Source organism: Poecilia reticulata, linkage group LG19, assembly GCF_000633615.1.
Source record: "Poecilia reticulata strain Guanapo linkage group LG19, Guppy_female_1.0+MT, whole genome shotgun sequence".
NCBI classification, from domain to species: Eukaryota; Metazoa; Chordata; class Actinopteri; order Cyprinodontiformes; family Poeciliidae; genus Poecilia; species Poecilia reticulata.
In genome coordinates, this window is record NC_024349.1 from 13,383,855 (window position 1) to 13,404,565 (window position 20,711).

Consider the following 20,711-nt stretch of genomic DNA (forward strand, 5'->3'; position numbering starts at 1 on the left):
TTTGCATGTGATCACTAAAGAACTGCACTTTTCCAACAACTTAACTCTAGGCTGGTATCCGATATTGTGTAGGAGACAAATCCTGGGTCACCCAAAAGGCAGGCAAAAAATAAAAGCAGACAGTCTAAAACCGAGCAGGACAGTCTGGAGAAGATTAGAAGAACACAGCAGATGTTACTCCTTGATTAACAATAGTGTCTGCCAGGGGTGAGCCTCAAGCTCCCCACCCTTATGAGGCCCAGTTAGGCGAATTCATTATGCCCCCCTTGGAAATGTTTTCAACTTACTGTAAAAAAAAACAAAAAAAATTTTTTTTGGGATATTACAGTAGGCGGAGGTTTATGGCGAAGGTGGCGAAGGTTTACTTTCGTATTCATAACAGTAAACCACAATATCTTATGGTTCAAAATTGTCAGATACTTGATATTATTATTATTCCATTGCAATGGTATTCAAATATTCAGAACCTTTACACATAAATGTCACATTACAACCACAAACCTCACTGGATTTTAACAAGGTTCTGCGATAGACCAACACAAAGTAGTGCTTGTTATGAAGTGAAAGAAAAACTATATTTTTCCTGCACAACACAAATGTAGCTTTCATGGAAGAGCAGCAAATAAAGAGTCACGTTAAAAGCACATTTTAAGGTTTTCTGCACACCATAAAGAGGACATACTAAATGTGAGGAAGAAGGCGTTCTAGTCAAAAGAAAACCAAACTGAACTATTTGGTTTACAGTAACAATGCAAACTTTGGTATAAAACTGACGCTGGAAACACCGACCCCACAGCGTCATACTGCCACCTCTTTGTATCACAGTGCAGATGTTTTTCTTCAGCAGGGACTGGGTTTGTGTGAAGATATTTTTACCCATTTAAAGTGTGAAAATGGGAAGACTAGCCTAATCATGATTAAAAATTATTTAATAGCCTTTCAACAGTTTGTGATTTGTGAAAATGCAATATGAAAAAAGTACTGCATTTCCTTAAAGAAATAGCTGAATTGACCCTGTTCATCAATCAAAGCTACTTATTATAGATATGTTCACTTCTTATTACTTTTCCATCTGCTTAATCCTGCCTTTGGACTGAGGAGAATGATCAGGATCTCTGAAAGAGACGGACATCCCACTATTATTTTGCCTGACTCAGAAGTTGTGGTTACTTTTCATTACTTTAAGGGGGTTAGACGACTGCCTGAAAGGATGGAGGGGGTGTTTCTCTCAACAAAAGTCATTCAAAGTAAATGTTTTCCATTCATGTTCCTCAAACTTCAGTTCAGAAAACATAGCAACTTTAAGTATTGAAAATAATACAGATAATGACCGTTAAGTATGAGATTTAAAGGTGTTTTTAATCAAACGGAAGCCTCATATCTCCCCCCCCACCCTGTATGAGTGGTATCGTCCACGCAAGTCGTCACAAGCTCATTAGCGTGTAGTTCTGTGGGACAGTAGAGTAGTGGGGCAGTGTTGTAGTTAGTAGAGAGCAGCTGAAGTGAGCTGTTCCCTTTGCTTCCTACCTTGTTGTTTCTATTTTTTGCGAAAAGGAAACTCGCCATGGCTGCGAGAAACTAAACAGCTTCTCTGAATTGTTGGAAACCCGAGGAAGTCATCACAGTGATGCTCGTGAGTTGGAAATTTTGTTCAAATGTTAGCAACATTGCTCAGAAAACTTACTGTAACATCTATAGCTACACTACAAACAATGTTATTCGTTTTGAAGCTATGTTACTCCTAAATTATGAGAATTGTCATTATTTTTGCAAGTGGTAGCGTCTTCGGGGGAGTCTGAATAGAGTTTATGTTAGCTTAGCTTAAGTTTTCCTCATGAGAACTGCTCTAGCTGTGTCCCTTTGTTTTGTCTGTTTTAGCACTCATAATTTTCCCTTTTAACTATTTTTTAAATATAAAGTCAGCTTCTCTTTTACTGTACTCTATCTGTATGAGACCGAAACTGTGAGAAATATGTTGGAGAAACTTCTCAAAAGTGTTTTAAAATAATAACCATGCACACGATTAGTTAGTTAATACTTGATAAAATGTGTTAATTAAGTTTATTGCATCAGGTGCTGATTATGAAGGACACGATCATTTAAGTATGGTTTCCACATTCAAACCAAGATGTTTGGTTGTTTAAAAACAAAAAAAAAAAAAAGTTTTCATTGCAGCTGAATACTTACTGACACCACCTTATTCTATGGCTGTGCTATTTTTCCTTTTGACTTTTGGTTTCAGACTGTGGCACCGCAGCGGAATGTGGTTGTCTTATCATTTTGAAAGCCAGTCTGTCCCTCAGGTGTGAAGTCAGGGTTAGCTGACACACATCCTACAGATTCAGCAGTTTACCATCCCGGCACCATAAACAAAAACAGAGAAACGTGAACACTGAAGTATCCCAGATGGCCGCAGTTGTCACTGTTAAGTTTTTGCAGTCAAATCGAGTGTTTCACTGCTAAAGAATTTCATATATTCTGCATGTAAAGCTAATACTTTACAGTTACAAAGGCTTAGCTGCTTTTGTCATGTTCAAAATCATGTTCTCGCTGTGGTTTAGTTCAGTTCCTCTGCCAAACTCGTTTCCCTTTCATTAGAAATGGGGTTTTAATAGAGTGTGCCAGTCACTTGTGGACCGGCTCAGTTTTCAGGCCACTTTTTCTTGTGACAAGAGCCATCCAGCTGGAAGGTTAGCTGCAGGCTCATGTGAAAAGATGTTGAACGTTTTAACTATGGAACTCATTACCACCATACCTTAGAAACATAAAGTCATTATCAAATTTTAAAACCGAACTCAAAACACACCTTTTTAGATCTGCCTTTTCCACATGACACAATTGGTTTGCCTGATTTTACATAGTTTTTATATAGATACATTGTTTTGTTTTATTTATTTTTATCTACTTTTACTTGTTACATTTTATTGTTTCTGTCACAGTTTTTTTTTTATTATTGTACGGTGTCCTTGAGTGCCAGAAAGGCGCCTTTGAAATAAAATGTATTATTATTATTATTATTATTAACTTGTCTCCATGAGAGGGTTGTCAATCATCAGGACTCCCAGATGATTTACCTTTCCTTTTTAGGTGCCACTGGAAATACTTAGTCGTAATCGTAAAACATATTTTAATTCACTTTTAACAACATTTAGATGTGGTCTTTGTTATCAAGCTAGATCAAGCCACATACTCTTTAACAGATATTAGTGTTGAAGCCATATTCGAAGATTATTCCCATCTAAGAAGAGAGACATTTTTTTTAAAGTTCTTAGTTATTATTTATCTATTTAATTCTAAATAAAATAACCATTTGAGCTTGAAACACGGCAATGTTTGAAGTGTCGATCACCAATCAAAGCCTATATCCAGTCCATTTGTTGGTGCATCTGTAGTTTCAGCTCCTTTTAACGAGATGCACCAAAGTTTGCTGAAGTCACCAGAGTTCCCGGTACAGATCACAGCGTAATGCAGAGCTGCCCCCACCCCACCTGTTGCTGCATGTCCGCTGGTCAGATAGCTCAAAAGTAGGCTCCTAATCTAAACTACACTATGAGTGGGACTGACTTCTGGCTGGTTATGCTAGCAGGTTCCCTGACTAATTAAGCAGCTAATATCTGGTTGCTTAACCCCCTAGGGAGTAGGAGCACCAATACTGTGTCAAGATCAAAAGGATGATATTCTGCACACTACATTAAGTAATTATTTATCCCCAAGTCTATTAATCAAAATTACATTAACAAACACATGACGCAGAGAACATGATTGTAGATTTAATAAGCCTATCAGCCTATTGATTAACTATTCCTGCCGATTCCTATTTTGTACCATTAGTTGTTGTGTCCCCTTATCCACTGTGTAATTAAGAGACTTTGTTAGGTTTAGCATTCAAGCGGACAACTTTCTTCTCCAACTTGGACAAGTTTGTCCAAAGCCTCGATTACCGAGCTCAACAAAGCTCTTGTTCTGGACAAATGTATACAGTGCAAGCGATTATGTATGAGATAATTAAGCGGCGAGCCAGCTTTAAGAACCTGGGCCTCCCTGGCTGCCATGCGTAGCCATGCTGAGCCTTTGTGTTTATGGTAAGTGGGCAGCTGCATGCCTGTGAGACCTTGGCTGTACCCCAGGGCCTCGACTGAGCCCGATAGCTGCCATTGAAGCCTCCCGGCCATGCTCATTTCTGACTATTCACTCACAGCTTTAAAAAATGTGGAGCAAGCCTCCCGTATGACTTGGTTTAATTTCTGTGAACGTGTTGGGCAGCTGTGTGCTTGCCAGCACCCTACAATGTGTTTCATGAAGTTCCTTTCATTCAGTCGGCCTCGACAGTACTAAGTACCACCTGCTGCTCACTGGGAGCTAAATAATGACCCCAACAAAGGAAGTTTCAGGTTTTGAAAACCTGGAGTTTTCTCTGTGATGTGCAATCTGCTGCTGCAGCGTCAAAAAAAAAAGCAGAAATAGATGGCTAGATTTCACATTTATTTCATATCAGAGTTTCAGTTTCTACACAGATACACAAATGACACATTTTGTTTTCTGTTAATTACTTGCAGTTAATGAAAACCCTCCAGTTAAGTTTCTGAGACAATTACAATATTACAAAAACACCAAAATAAAGGTTTTTAGAGCCTTTTTGTCTTGACCTAACCATGGAGAAAGATTGCTGACTTGGCAGTTGTCCAGCAGACAGTCACTGAGACAATCCACAAGTAGGGTAATCCCAAAAAGGTAATTGCTGTACAAGTCGGCTATTCAGACTGCCGTATCCTAACATAATAATGGAAAATTATGTGGAAGAAAAAAATGTGGCGGAAAATGTTGAATGGAATCCAACTTGCTTTGACATCCGACGAACCAAAAGATTAGTATAGAAATGTGGGCCTACTGGAAGGCACGTACAATACAGAACATTCATTCAGCTTGTGGTATATTTTGTATGCATGACTGCATCAGTGTGACATGACATTTAGAATTGCTGGTAAAACCCACATTGCTTTAATAGCTTCTGTTGGTAATGTATCTTGAATTTCTTATCTTCCTCTTGACAGTTTTAGAGCACAAGCAAGAGGTCGAGTCTCTCCAAATTACCAATCAATGTGTAGCAACTTCACACTGAATATCAAGCACCTTAAAATGCTGTGCAAGTTTTTTTTTCTTCCACTCAACTTTCCCTCAAAAACATCCTGCCTGTGGAGGAAGTCAGTGTTTGTCTGCTGGACAACTAGCAAGTCAGCAGTCTGTTTATGTAATAGGACATTTCATGGTTATGACATAACATTTCTGTGTTAAACATTCTTTTTCTTGGTCTTATGAAATATTACAAGTTTTAGAGAAGCTCTATTCAGTGCTGGATTTTTATCAGCTGTAAGCCGAATCCTTCAGAATTAATAGTGATTTGTTTTATTTTTATTTTGAATGAGAAAAAAAAAAACAAGATTTTGGTTGTACTTTAACTCATTGGGATGAACTTGAATTCTCAAAAGGTAGGCGTAGATTTGTTACTCTTCAGGGGTTTAGCTATTTGCTTTGTTTCCTCAGGAATACTGTCTGCATAAAATGTCCCTTTTACTCTGAATTCCTCCTGCAGAGGTTACAGAGATGAGGAACAGTACAAATCCCCCAGTTAGCCTTCCAAGGCCGCCCATCTCAGGCGCTCGACTGATTCTCCTTTTGTTGAGACAGCCACAGTTGTCTTTCCATTGATTGGTATTTCTTTATGAATATCCAAACCTCTTCTCCATTAAACTCCATTAAATATTTTTGTTCTTTTTTTAAATTTAACATCTTCTTAGAAAAAATAAATCAAAGATTACATTACATTACTATTACATTCGGAGTAATAAATCTGAATTAAGCTGACGCCATATCAAACACTTTTGTTTCTACCAGCTGTCCAAGTGCTATAAAACAGATTAGTATTAGCTCTAATTGTCAGACACAAAGCTGACAAATCCTTATGTAATGGTGGCCTAACCCACGGGATTACAGTCTAGGCAATGTATGGAAAAGCTGCTCAAACAGAGCAGACGCTGCTGTTGGGGTCTTTGTTGGGATTGCTTTGTGTGGTCTTTATTTGCTCTAGATTTAACCAAATTTCATAAACAAATGCTGTCTCAAGACGAAGAGATCCAATTCATATCTATCTATATTTTAAAAAGTATTAACTCACTTTAAATCAATACACTTACGATGCAATTCAGTCACATAGTGGGACTGAGATCCTAATTAAAACGCAATACAATGCAGTTGAAGAACATTTGACAAAAAGCCCACTTGTGTTGAGTTGACCCAATAAGCTCTGTGGTTTCCTCACGTCGTATCTCACTTTTGCAGCACGATTGCTTGATGTCGCTGACAAACCAAAGCGACCATGGTTGAAAAGTTTTCAGTGACCACAAAGGAAGAAGGGCAGCATCTGCTCATCCAAGACAGCATCGTCATTGCCTTTCAGGACAGACGCCAGACAGCATTGCAGAGAGATGTGTTGGAAGTCAGTTTGTCAGTCTGCCCTTGATGGGAAGTGAAATGTTCTGTTGCATTGTGCTCAGCGATTAGACTTTCTCTGTTGTCATGGTGGCTAAAGATAAAACGGTTATCGGATGCCAGAAGCGTAGAGACTCCCACCAATTCCAGATAAATGGCGATGTCGCCAATAGAGGTGCTTTCAGGTTTTACATCAGAATTGGATATTTTTGTTGCTGAATTTGGTAGTTTGTCAGATGCAGCTCTGGGCACGGTAATGGATGAAGGAGTGCCAAGCAGGGGCTGGTTGGAGATTCTCATGGTAAGTTTCAAGAAACGAGAAAATTTGAAATTAGGCTTTAAAAAAATACCCTTGTTTCCTAACATTCATCAGAGTATTTATTTATTTTTATGCAAAAGACTTGAGCAAAAACTAGTTATTTTTCAATTAATTATTGCATAGAACATGTGAATTAGCTGGGCTATCTGCTCAGGTAGCCAGTCTACACTTGCTATTAGTGTACAGCAGCATTTGGCAGAGGGGCAGCGCTTGGTAACTCTACACTCGAGTGGTCCCAGCACTTTCTATGGGATCCCATTAATCATTTTTGCATCTCAAATGTAAATCATACGACTGGCGTAATGGAAAACTTTTAGTCGTAAAACTTACTGATTTCAAAGAAGCCAGCTGCAAATATATTTATCCTTTTGGGAAAATTTAAAAAAGGAATCAATCACATTTGGCAAACCAGATGTTATATAAAACCAGAAATCTATATTACGGGTAAAGCGTGATCTGTGCATCTCAAGTTATCATGTCATGGGATTCTGATATTGGCCCATGCCTGATCTTAGGTTTGCTTTCCAGGTTTTGTCTGTCCAAGAAAAAGCAGTCTCACTCTCTTCCTTTTATTATTATTATTTTTTTAATCCTAACATTTTCATCCTGTGTTTTTACTCACAATCCAAGACAAGCTTGAGTGTTTTTCCAGGACTGCAGGGCTAGGTTAGGCTTTTATAATTGTGTGTTCCACTTATGTCATGCAGCAGAGGAATGTTTATCATTATGTTATAAACCTCACCCACTTGAAGTACTCAGTTCAGATTTATAGGGAGAGGAGAAGGAAAAAGAGAGAGAAAGATGATTTAATTGTTGCAATTTTCTCTAGCTGAACATATTGGCGGTGTTTACGATGGGAGCGTGAAGAATGTCGGATAACCCTGGGAGTCGTCGGTCGGGAGGACTTCGTGTTGGTCGCTGTGTGTCTGTCTCTGGGTCATTTAGATGCGTAAACAACTGCTTCCCCTTCCGTAGCGTCAGTCGCAGCCATCTTGCAGATCTCTATAGTCGATGGCCATACCACGCACGTTATCCATCCCAAAGCTCTGCTCCTTTCTGTCACCAGATAAGCCCAAAGAGCTCAGTGAGTGTTGTGTCTTTTCCTCAGAACCCCTCTCTTGTTCTGTCGTCTCGAGGTGATAAGTGTTAGTGATGGTAGTCATTCGCTGAATTCAAACAGCACCTTTGGCGTGCTCCTGCATGGTCTTATGACGCTGTTGCACTCCACTCCAGCCCCCGCAGCAGCCAGGCCTCTCTGCTTGCGCCTCTTCTGTTTTTGTTTGCTGGTTTCCTGCAGTGACCTTCAGGGCGTCATACGACCATCTCGTGTCCTCTTTGTTCCATGACTGCTCTACCTGACGTGGCCTTGCATGCAACTGATTGCTGTGGTAGCGAGATCCTCTGCGACCATTATATAGATTTACATCTTACAGGGGGGGGGGAGGGGAGGCAATCAGCAGTTTTAGTGTAATCGTGGAGCAGCGTTAATACAAGGAGGCCTGTTTTGATAACCGCAAGGTCAGCTATTCCTGGCGGGCCCCCGAGGAGTCAATTACACAACTCCTCTGTGAGCTCCAGAGCGGGACACTTTTAAGGAAACTCGCACGAATCTAAAAAGGTGGAGTTCCATTTAATGTGGCTTTCTTGAGGAGGCCATGCGGAAGTGAAAACACATGATGGCGGAGGAGACAAATACAGTGTGTTCTGGGAATGCAGCCTCAGAAAAAAACTTGAATTCCCATTATCTTCCACATATGTAGACGTTGAACAGGATGCACGTGTTGGAACTGCAGAAACGGAATCCGTGTGTGTGTGTGTGTGTGTGTGTGTGTGTCCGTGTGTGTGTGTGTGTGTGTGTGTGTGTGTGTGTGTGTGTGTGTGTGTGTGTGTGTGTGTGAAAGAGAGAAATGTAGCTTGGGTGTTTCAGTATTACAAATTTAACTGTGCATGGAAGGCCACTCTTTATGGTTAAATGTCTGTGAGGGGCTTTGGGTTTCAGGTTAGTTTGGTGTTTAGTGTAGAGGCTGTAGTAGAAAATCTGCAATAGTTTGATAATATTCCAGATTTACAAAGTTTTTTATTTGAGTTATTTTTTTTTAAATCCACCCATGTGTCCATCCATCTTCCTGTTGTTCCAGTCGGCATTGGAAACCAAAGCGATTGTCAGAGAATTCCTTTTGGGGATCTTAAGGGTTTCTTTTCCATTTGATGATGCATTTCAGAGCCTCCAGTTCGGGGATCCCTTCTTCTCCGTTCGCAGCTTTTATAAGGCCGACAGAATGTTAAAAATGCTCCCAATTCTAATCCCTCTCTCATCTCCCTGTGCCCGCTCAGGTTTGGGCCGAGAAGTGAAGCGTATTCCAGCCGACTAATAGCACCAAGCCCGAAGAGATGGCCCTCAGCATGAACTGCCATTACTGGACCGGCTGTGGACAGGGATGCGTGTTGTGATGGTGATCATTTACAAGAAAACAGTGGAAAAAAAGGGCGGCGACGATGTAACAGCAACACGTACGGACTTGGGCACGGTGAGAGGATGTTTTCAGATTACGTAAGCAGTTCCTTGTGTGTGGAATGTGTCATTTGGTGTTTGTGTGACGTGTGCTCTTCAAAGGAGAGCACAAGGTGCTGCTCTGAATTAAAACCACCTATTTCTCTTAAAACAAAGCTGAAACCTAACTTTCTCAGGCAGAATATTTAACGGCTGCCCGAGTGACTCACAGGACATGACATAAGAGAAACAACGCGAGTGCTTTTTACGATTATAAATGCAGGACATTTATGCTGCAATTACAGATGATTGCATCATAAAAGCTGGTAGCATTAACCAAGATTTCTCTTGGAATGACAGTGTAGTATTCTTTACACAAGGCTGACCAAGTYTGACTAATTTTTGGTTCTGCATCCCTGCAACTTGAAGCTCTGCCAGCAGAGAAGAAAATTCCCCCACTTATGTGGACTGAGATTGCCCTCAGTCTCATGAAGTGAAGTCATCGTAACTCCGCGGCCGAACTTTTGTTCACCACTTTCTTCTGTTTTATTGAAATTATTAACTGCTACCTCTGCAATCCCACATTCCTTTTATTTTTGTGGTGTTCAAATGAGCTGACAGAGAATCTTGTTCTGATTTCTAACACTTCCAGGCGCCGACCATGAGCCAGGGAGCAGCACTTTTTTCTTGTGGACTCATGGGTAAGCTTTCCTTATCTCACTTGATTGATATGCAGATGTGCTCGAAACTTTTACACACTTTGGTAACGTGTGCTGTGACTTACTAGCTTCTGAGGATTTTGTCTCAGCTGCTTTTTCTGGAGAGTGGAATAGTTATGCAAAAAGCATCATTAAAGTCTAGAAAAGAACGTTTAAATTAGTTATACAAAAAAAATGGATAGATGCTCAAATATATACATAAATAACCACTAATATTTGTTTACCTTCTAGCTTTTTTTTAAGTCACCAACAAGTTTCTGATGTATTCCTGATCGGATATTTGACTATAAATTGTGGACTTCATTCAAATTAAAGTTTGTTGGCACAGTTCTAACTTTTAAGTTAACTTTCTACATATTTTTATCTGGTTAAGGTTGGCGAAGCTAAACATTAGCCAGCTTTATCCATCCTCTAACTGGTTTGTCTGTTTGCCATCACTGTGCTGTTTTACTTTAAGTTCAATCATCTAGCTGCTGATTTAAGTTGAGGTTAAAGCATTCGTTCTAAATCATTTCCACCCCACAGCATTATTCTGCCACCACCATCCTTAATAATCATAACTGAAAGGCCAGAATGTCAAGTTCAAGTCTGTAGTTGATTCAATATGCTTTATTCATTTTCCTAAGCTGAACTTTGCTCACAATGTCATTCAAGGCACAAAGTGGTTTAAATGCTGCTCTGCAGCTTGGAAGTGTCCGGTGGGTTTAAGATATGGAAGCTGACTCTGCTGCAGTTGGTTTAAGGCCGTGTGGATTCATGTGAAACATGCCTTACAGGTGGTTTTCACGTACAAGAATGTGTTCAAGTGAGTTCATGTTAGTAAGTTTATCTTTGTGGAAATCTCCTCACACCCAAACATGGTAAACCTGATTTTTCCAACTTTCCTGATGAGACGAAAATGTCTGATGTTCTTGGAGTAACTATGAACTGAGGTGATGATACTTCCCACAGGCCTTGTTTTTGGTTCTTGTTTTGATCATCAGTGACGTTTATCTCGAGAGAGAGAGAGAGAGAGAGAGAGAGAGAGAGAGAGAGAGAGAGAGAGGAACAAACGTCCTGCATGCTATGAATGGATAGTTGCTGCCGTGTTTAGCTGCTGACTCACCACACTCATGTACCTTTATTCAAAAGAAAAGACAAAAATCAGTTGGGAGGTGACTTGGTTTCCTGTGCTCCTGTTAGCAACAACTCGGGTCATCAGAATGTTTGCGATGTATATATATTTACTCCGACTCCAGCACATTGAGCCAGCTGGACGTTGAGCTTCCTTCCTTTTTCCAGTCGGCACGGCGACTACAGCACTGCCTGAGGGACAGGGCAGGGTGTGTTTGTGGTGAATACAACACAAAGCAGCGAGTGCTATGAATACGGAAACAATCCCGAAGCAGAAGTTTGACGTCACTTATGTCTGCACAACCTTGGCATATATAGTAACAAAAGAGCAGCAGTTTGGTCTGTCAGGATAATAATAATAATAATGTACTTTCTTTCTAGTGGAAAATTGTCTCTATGGAGTAAGAAATTCAGCACTCAAACCTCAATGCTTCTATCACTATTGAACAAAACAATCAATACAGACCGAGCGTGGGCTTTTTCATCAATAGTAATACAACCGTCGCGGCTTGGGGGCTGAATTTTACTTCATAGTGTCAATTTTCCACTACGATTTCAAGCAAGTTAACAAAGCCTCTGCAACAAACCATGTGAGACTCATCTGTGAACAACGGCAAACAAAGGCAAGCAACTTAGATTTATAGTATTTTAAACCTTACAGTCAGCAGGGATGTCAAACTCATTTTCATTTTGGACAAAATCGAGATCAGGAATGTCCTCAAAGGGAAGCCGTGCCAGAAACTCATTAATAAAAGTAAATTGGTGTCTGTGTATTTGATGAGTACTTCTTAAAGTTAAATAATATTAAACATCTTTTCTCTTTGAGGTAAGTTTTGTTTTATGTGTTAGTCTGGAGGGCCACATTTTGGTCTTGAGTTTGACCCACATGCTTTGCAACCTATTTGGAAAATTTGAGTGTTTTTTTTTCTGTTTTTCCCCCCGATACCAGTAAGTGGCCCATTCTTATCGGAGACACTATTAACGAGCTTGCTCTGAGCATCTGCTGTCTTGCGTTGAGCATTTTGAAAAGGCCGCCGCTGCTGTTTGTTACAGAGACGAGCCGATGGCGTGAGGTGGGGACCAGCTGCGCCTTGCAGCAGCGGCCTGTCGGAACCAGCCTGGAGAGCCTGTGGGACGTCCTGCCCGACGTGCACAGGACTTCTGCCCACTGGGGCTGGGATGTGGGCTCCACCTCCAGCACCATCTCCAGCCTGCTGCAGGACCTGAGCCTGACCGAGGCCTCGCACTCCACCGCGCCCCCCAGCAAGCGCCAGTGCCGGTCCCTGTCCTGCTCTGACGAGCTGAGCAGCTGCCGCTCCACCTGGCGCCCTCAGGGCTCCCGCGTGTGGACTTCGGTGGAGAAGAGGAGGTGCCACAGTGGGGGCAGCGTTCAGCGCGGCGGCGGCCTCGCGAACACGCAGCTCTGCTTTCCGGCCATGCAGCGCAGCTCCAGCTTCAGCCTGCCTGCCCGCTCCAACGGCCAGGAGCAGCCCTGCTTCCCCCAGCTGTCGTCCAGACCTTCCGCCTTCTCTGGCCCAACTCCCAACTCCACCGATCCGTCTGCCCAGGCCCTCTACCTCTCCCATGAACAAATCTGCCTCCCTGAGGCGGAGGAATCCTCACCGGCGAGCTCGCCAGACTCCACTCCAGAACTCGAGCGTCGCAGTGGGGAAGGTGGCCTTGCCCGGAGTCGCTCCCAGCCGTGTGTCTTAAACGACAAAAAGATTGGTGTGAAACGCAGGCGGCCGGCAGACTCTCAGAAACAGAGGCCTTCCCTGGATCTGGCAAAGATGACTCAGGTTAGTGTTTGGAGAACAGACCATAAAGTAGGAAAATATGCAGAAGAATTTCCTGTTTTCAGTCAGTTCGTCATTATTTATAAAGGACAAGATAAAATGCTGCATCTCAGATAAGAGACAAAGGAAAACAAAGACCAAAAGGAAAATAAAGGGATGCTGGTTTGGAGACTGAGAAAATTGTTTAAATGGAAAGGAAGAAACGGTGAACTTAGACGAAAAAAATAACTGATTTTAAAAACAAATTAAATGGCACACAGATTGATTTCTGAACATGTAGGTTTTATTTATTGGCTTCTAACGGGGGCTGAACAGTGCAAATTATATTTTCTGTAAAAAAATAAATAAATAATAATAATTGTACTTCTTAGTCTTTATAACATCTACCAGATGTAAATTCTACAGACATCTATTGGAAAAATTCTACATTTTGTGATCCAAACACGATCATGACCTGTGAGATTTAGTCCATGTCCTCCAGCCTCTGTAACATTTGCGTGTTACACTCACAAACGTCATATTTTAAAACATTTTCTTGCTTGTCATGGCGTGAAAACAAACACTTTTGGTAAAGGTTGCGGCAGTCTCCCTCGACACACCTCGCAAGTGTCTGTCTCCCTGCATTGTCGTTGAAAGCAGTCATTCATTCATGCAGGCCTGTTGAGATTCACATTCCATTATGTGGGTGTGTATTTGCATTCGCATTCAAAGAGGAGGATTCTGTTGTATTTATTGCCTGGGAGAAGACAGCCGGGTCAAAGCAGATTTCTAGTAAACGGGTTCGCAATCCAGCACACCTCTCTTTTTTAGTTTGCACGTCCATGGAGGCGTTATGTCTTCCTGCCCTCGCACGGAGTAAAGTTTCACGTATTTTCATAAACACAAAGCAGGCCTTGGCCTTTCGGAGACAGTCATTTGGAGTCTGCTTGCTGTGTCACTGTTGTGACACAGCAAGCAGACGCCGCAGGAGCTTCAAACAGAGGCGAGGTCAACGCAGAGAAAAACAACCAGAGGCAAGACAAGCAAAAGTGTTTTCACACTGTTTTCATCTGCGGATTTTCTCTATTGATTATGTGTTGTTCTCTGATTCTGTGCGGAAGGACGACGTCAGGCAAGGCAGGGAGAGAAAAAAAAAAATTGAAAGCTGTTACCATTTTGGAAAAAGTTCTGCAGAAATCTAAAGAGTTCCTCTTTTCAAATTAAGAAACTCGTAAGACATGTTTAGAGGTGATAAGACTCTGAGGTTACTCCCCCCCCACCCAGCTGTAGGACTTTTCCCCATCTACCTTATCAGGACTCAAAGTCACTTCACTATTCAACGATTGCCCGCAGCGTTGCTGAATGTGCGTCTCCGGAGCGTACCGTCATCCAGACACGTCGGCGGTGTAGCTTTCCCGAGGAGAAACCAGTCGCCTGCTGCGGAGCTCGGCCTCGCTTTACTAATGTCAGGAAGTGGAGCGGTGGTGGCTGAAGGTTATAGATTATCAAAAAGATAAGACGGATTTCTGTTAATTCAGCTTTCTACGGGGCCCTATAAAAGTATCCATGCCCCTTGGCGTTTTCTACGTTTTGTCAAGTTACAATCATATTTTACAATGTATTTCATGGGGACTTTTATGGGATAGAAAAGTACAAGGTAGTGCATAAAAGTGGAGTGGAAGAAAATGATGATTGTTTTTTGTTGTTGGCCACTGTATTAATAAGCAGAGTCCAGCTGTGTAATTTGATCTCGGTGTTAATAATCCAGGTATTCTGTGAAAAGCCTCAGAGAACATTAATTAACAAGCAGCATAATGAAGACCAAGGAACACAGCAGGGCAGGGATGAAAGGTGTGCAGGACTTTAAAGCAGCTATCCCAAAGCAAAGCAGTGGTAGTAAAGCTGGTAGAACAAACAAGGAAATAAGAGCAGGTACTGTTGAAACCAGAAGATTACATACACTACATAAAAAAACATCCCTTCTGTCCTTTCAAACAAGATAGCAGTGTTTAAGGTGTGGCCTTAACATAAATCTACAGGTGTTTACTCCAGTTATCTCAAATATATCAGTTAACCTATCAGAAGCTTCCAAAGCCATGACATCATCCGGGCTTTTTCTCTCACTGTTTTAAAGGGATAGCAATCACTCCGTATGAAAACTCCTGATTTCGAAGATATTAATGAATGAACCTCTTAGATTCTTCCTCTGGTTGTTGTGGCATTTAGCAAATATAAATAATTTTGGTAATTCTAGCTGACCTAAAAGATAAGACGTTTGGTCTGGCTTAACTTCAGACAGAGACAAAAGGTTCATGTGTCTAAATACAAATGCTTACTATTTGTAAAAGAAAACTGGAAACCGTGTATCATTTTTCTTCAACTTCAAAACTATGCACTACTTTGTTTCGATCTGTCACAAAAAAAAAAACAATAAAATACATTGAAGCCTAGTGGTTATAATTTAATGAAAGGGGAATTAACTTTTGCAAGAAACTGCATTGATCTCGTCTTTCTGGATGTTGTGGAGTTGAGGTCAGCATCTGAAGCTTTGATGACTTTTTCATTTTGCTCAGTCCCATGTTGTTGTTGGGTCCCTTCCACCGGTTCTGTCCCGTGTTTTGATCCGGAGGTCTGACTCCGGAGTCTGAAATGCTAATCCAACAATGCAATAATCAGCATGGCAGACGAATGTCCCTGCTTTCCCAGAGCCAAGAAAAACATCAGTATTCCTCTTTGATCTCCAGCGATCGTCCCTGTCTAGAAGGTCATGGGTGATGGCTTCAGCTTTCGCTACCCCGGTCCTCATTCTTCACATTTTCTGCTGTTAAATGATGATAAATCACTTTTAAGATATCTGAACTAAATTCACTTTGTTTGTTGTTTTTTTTGTTTGTTAGATAAATGACCTAAGAGCTCTAAGTTGGAGTTCGGAAATGAAAAGCGAACCCTTTAGTTTGGGTCTGAGTAGATTAAACTCGTTGAAAATAAACAGCTCTGCGCTCACCAGCAGTTCCTTTCAGCAGAGAGTTATCTGATCATAACAGCTCGAGTTTTACTCCTCAGTTCTGAATGTGGCTTACACTTAATGCTACATCTGCGCCTCATCTGAGATGTGCAGATTTATGGATGTTGCAGCTAACGCCACTTCCACCGCTTGCAGCTGTTCGCCCTGCACTTGTTTGTGAAGGGAATGGCTTTTTAAAAGACGGGCGGTGCATTTGAATTGTCTACAGAAACGCGTAATGGCCAACTACTGCTGGTGTTTATGAGTTCACCCAGAGCACACATCAAGTTTTGTCAATCAAAACGTATTCATTTGAATCTTGAAATCGTAGGTTTTTCCACCCCAGTCAGCTAAAGCTATTGATCAACTTCATCCACACGGCTCTCTAACTTAACAGTCCTATTCCTTCTAAAGGTTACGTAAGCGTGCAAATGACGGGGTGGGGGGGATTCACAGAGTCACAGAGGCCCCATTCTCTCTCGTCCCCCCGGCCCGACACCGGCGAGGCATGAGGCAGCTGTCCTGCCTTCTCCATATTAGCCATACAGATTGGATAAGCCTCTGTCGTAAAGGCTTCTCATTCCGGCACGCACAGCTGTCGCAGGGCATGCCCGCAGCACCACTGGCACATGTGTATTCGCCTGAAAAAGCTTGTAGGTTTCCCCAGATCTAAGTGCGCATTGTGCAGGGCCATCGAGAGGCCAGAGGAGTCAAAAGGCTGACACGAGTGATGTACGGCCGCTTGCTGCGTGGGTACTCGAAACACAGATCACAGCTTTGTAGCCTCGACCAGTGTGAAATGTGAGCTGAATTAATGCCCCAAGTTTTCAGTTTTTTGGGGKTTTTTTTTATTATATATTGTTCATGCATTTTTAAAAGTAGCGCTGTTGTGGTTCCATACTTTCATCACATAGTCTCAGAAGTAATAACGAGAAGCAATGGTGCAGATTAATTTCATCTTTTAAATACAGATGTGACTAAATGTCAGTAAATGAAAAGAATACTTTGGTTCCTTGGTTTCGATGTAAAATTTTCTACCACATTTTTCATTCCACTCAACTCTCCTTTAATATTATTGGGTGATGCACTTTGTGACCAGCCACAGTTTCTTTAGGGATGAATTACTGACCGTCTGCTGGAAAACTGTCAACTAACCCACTCCCAGTGACTGCCGAGGCCATGACATCCCATATCTCTACAAAACGTTTTTTTATCTTAAGTTATCCATATAAATGAAATTTAATAAGGTTCATCGTTGTGCACGTAATGGACCTTTGAGTTTCTCTTCTTGATCTGAATTACTAAAATAAATTAACATTTCAAAGATATTCTAGGTCATTTAGATGCGGCTGTAAAGTATAAATATCTTTTTAAGAAGTGGCTTATAAACTGCCTTTAATATTCAGCACTGCTGAGTCACCTTTATGTAATCTTGGTGCTGTTAATATAATCTTTATTAGTCATTTCTTTTTCATATCAAAAGTTCAGGCAGACCTTTCATAGAGGAAATGAGTAATTTATTGTTACTAATTTGTTCCGATTCAGAAATTAGGATATTCACAAGGTTGTTTTGATTTCTTTTTTCCCCCCCCCGTTTTTCTACAGAAACTTCGGAATTTCCACAGCCTCAGCTGCCCTGGGATCACAAGCGACGACCCGCTAAAGTCCGGCCCGGCGGCCCGCTCTCTCAGGCCCAACGCCGACGACCTGTCCGACAACGAGGACGGCTCGGAGCTCAACGGGAACGAGTCGTCCGACGCCGACTGGAACCCCAGGGGCCGCGGCGACAACACGGTGGCGGGAACGACCGGAGGGAAGGACGGCGAGACCCTGTGGGTGGGGCTGTGCAGCATGACGAGGGACATGTACCAGCTGGGAGGAGAGCTCGACATCGAGCAGATTGAGAGGAACTGAGTTGAGCTGCTTTTTCCTCCTCCGGCGGGGAAGCTAATCACGGGACTGGAAGTTTATCACCAGGTGGTACAATAAACAGTGCTGATAGTCTTAAGGACAAAGCAAGAGGGGAGCTCATGCAGAGAGCATTCCAGGGCTTCTTTTTTTTTTTTTTTCCTTCTTCTTAAGGAGAGACTGAACAGGAGTTTTGTGCTTTAAATGTCCATGTTTGGGGACTTTGTGTTGTTAGAGGCGAGCCCCCCACCCCCATTCCCACTGTGCGGTGTCTCAGGATAAAACGGAAGTCAGGGAAGAAGGATCTGAGTTGAAATAAGAAAAAACAAAAAACAAAATAGATACTCTGACATCACTCTAACCCTGAATAGCCTACTTGTGCTTTGTTTGGAGAGAATTCACAGCAGGTTTGTATAAATTCTCTGCACTAGAAAGAGTGTCTTTATTTTTCCTCTGACGTTCCTCACTAGCACATAGGTACATGATGGGGACGAATGAACACCACTTATCGAGCTACTGTTGAAGCTCTGTTCACTCTTTGCTGAGCAGCAAGCAGCACAAAACGCCTATAAAGTATCCGGATGCTTCATGTTTTACTGAGTAACTTCAGGCTCAACTCTGAGATCTGAGCTCCCGAATGTCTGGAAGACGCTTTGAGATGCTAACTGTGTTAATGTTCTTTCTTTCTTATGATTTGTAACTACAAAGTTATGTAAAACACGAACATAATTTCTATAAAAAAAATAAAAATAAACACAGGTTTGAAAGTGTAAGTTGTAGTCACTTTATTTGACTTGATGTTTACAATCTGTTTTGCACGCTTTGCTGTTTTGTGTCTTGTTTTTGTGCTCAGGTGCTGTGCCAAAAAATATATCGCTTGAAGTTTTTCACGTTTTCTCACGATACAACCGCTTTATTTGGGTTTGGTTTGGTTTGACAAATACCGCAAAGAAATGCAAAGTTGTGCAGATTTTACATATGAAAATCTAGAAATATTTATCTGTATTCAGACCACAAGTCTTTTCATGGTTTGCACATGCAAAGTTTTTACTCATTTTTGCAAACTTTCTCAAAGTAAGCTGGATCATTAGTCTTCACGTGATTTGATATCGACCTATTGGATGCAAGTCTGGACTTTGACTGGGACATTTTTACTCATGAATTCAATTCGTTTTAGCTCTGGCTGTAGATTTATTGTTGGTGTCCTACTTTAGAGTTCAAGTCCAACTGGTTTTAGTCTTCCTATTAACTCTGGCCAGCTTCCCTGTTCCTGCTGAAGAAATGCATCTCCACAGCATGATGATGCCATCACCATGCTTTTACAATGGGGATTGTGTGTTCAAGGTTATGTGTTTTGCATGTAAGCTTTAAAAATTAAAAATGCATATATACTATTAACAAAACAAGTACGAACAATTGCATAAAATGGGGGTCGAACACAAATAGATGCCACACTTCCTGGCTTTTATTTGTAAAGAATTGTTTCCATCAAACTTTACAATCATGGAGTACTTTGTGTTGATGTGTCATAAACTCCAAATATGGTCCCTTTTAAGTTTGCGGCTGTAATGCGACAATATGGAAAAAGTTCAAGGGTCATAAATATTTCTGCGCAGCACTGTATGCCATGTTTCCTTAGCCGGCCTACTTTTTTTTTTTTACGAGATGACATGAGGTCTGACATTTTATGTGTTGGAACAGTTTCACAATGAAAGAGGTTACACGCGAAATAGATTCAACAGTTTACTCGAGGACTTTGGTCTCACGCTGCTTTTTAAGCAGGCAAATAATTGTTTTAGATGTGGATGCACTGCGAGTTTATAGATTAGATTATTCTGCACAGATTTTCTTTTACAGCCTTTCTCCAGTAAACTGCACATTCGAGTTTTAAAACACGGGTATTAGTAGGGCACGTCTATTTAGCAGCAAATGCCATTGTTGGTTTACTCGTCAATGCCGCAGTAATACAGACTGACCCAATTAAGTTGCATGAAAACAATTGCAGCAGTAAGCGTGGTGCGGCTGATGGGCCTGTGTTTGTGTGCTGAAGCGGGGAGGACGCTGAGCAGGGGAGGGAAGTCCGCTTTTTTTTTTTTTTTCCAAAATAATTTTTTTTTTTTTTTTTTTTTGATGGCGGGTGGAGAGGTGAAGCTTGAGCGACGGTTCACCCCAAAGACCTCGCTCCCTCCCCGCTCTGGGAAACAAAAGGGGCTTTTTCTCTAAGGAGCGCGGTGACGTGGGAGGCGGCAGTGAATGTGGGCCATGTGTCAGGGCTGTTGCTGCTCCGTTTGTCTGCTTCCCCTCCCCGGCTCTGGTGCCTGTGTAGACCTCAAGAGTTTGTATTGTTCCATTTTCTTTTCTTTTCTTTTTTTTTTTTTGGGCTCTGTTGTGATTGCACACCCTTTTGTAGCGTGCTCACACTGAGAGTGATGCTGCTCCACATTCTTTGAAAGTGTAAGGTACCTTCTGAAGGAATGATGAAGTCACATCATTAAAGGTCCGGCTGAGTAATTCGAAGGTTGCTTGACATGCTATTCTCCTGGCTCAAATAGCACACAAAGCCCCATCTGTGGGGAATTTAAGTGGCCTCCAAGGCCACTGCGTGTTCATGGAATGGATGATTATGTTGTCCTACGAGAATCTGTATGCTTGCACAGTAAGGTCACATTCACTCTTGTCAGCCGCCTGTGGTACGTGCAAGCCACTTACCGGCCCTGGAAATGGGTAAACATGGCCCTTGTTAAAAACGTGCTGAGCGGCAGACTGACACACCGAGGGCCCCTGGGCTTTAATCAGCGAAGTGACAGGAGTGAAAGGAGGCTGTGTTCTGGGAGAAGATAGGCATACAACAGGAGGGGTGGGCTATGTCAAGGTCCAGCTCTGCATGCTCTCACAA

General features: G+C 41.8%; 1 protein-coding gene across 2 annotated transcripts; it reads left to right on the top strand.

Annotated features, from left to right (window-relative positions):
- Window positions 1-1,445: 1,445 nt before the first annotated feature.
- On the top strand, window positions 1,446-18,588 carry fam53b (family with sequence similarity 53 member B). 2 transcript variants are annotated; one of them, XM_008437138.1, is made up of 5 exons: window positions 1,446-1,633; window positions 9,140-9,333; window positions 9,949-9,997; window positions 12,182-12,927; window positions 17,513-18,588. In XM_008437138.1, the coding sequence occupies exons 2-5, from the start codon at window positions 9,244-9,246 to the stop codon at window positions 17,819-17,821; spliced, it is 1,194 nt and encodes a 397-aa protein (XP_008435360.1). In that variant the 5' UTR covers window positions 1,446-1,633; window positions 9,140-9,243; the 3' UTR covers window positions 17,822-18,588. The 2 variants fall into 2 exon arrangements, with proteins under 2 accessions (XP_008435360.1, XP_008435361.1); XM_008437139.1 differs by lacking the exon at window positions 1,446-1,633 and having other exon boundaries at window positions 9,275-9,356.
- The last annotated feature ends 2,123 nt before the right edge of the window (window positions 18,589-20,711 follow it).

Coding starts and splice junctions, on each gene's coding strand:
- fam53b (XM_008437138.1), top strand. CDS start 9,244: ATGCGTGTTGTGATGGTGATCATTTACAAGAAAACAGTGGAAAAAAAG. Junction 9,998..12,181: donor TTTTTCTTGTGGACTCATGG/GTAAGCTTTCCT, acceptor TGTTTGTTACAG/AGACGAGCCGATGGCGTGAG. Junction 12,928..17,512: donor ATCTGGCAAAGATGACTCAG/GTTAGTGTTTGG, acceptor GTTTTTCTACAG/AAACTTCGGAATTTCCACAG.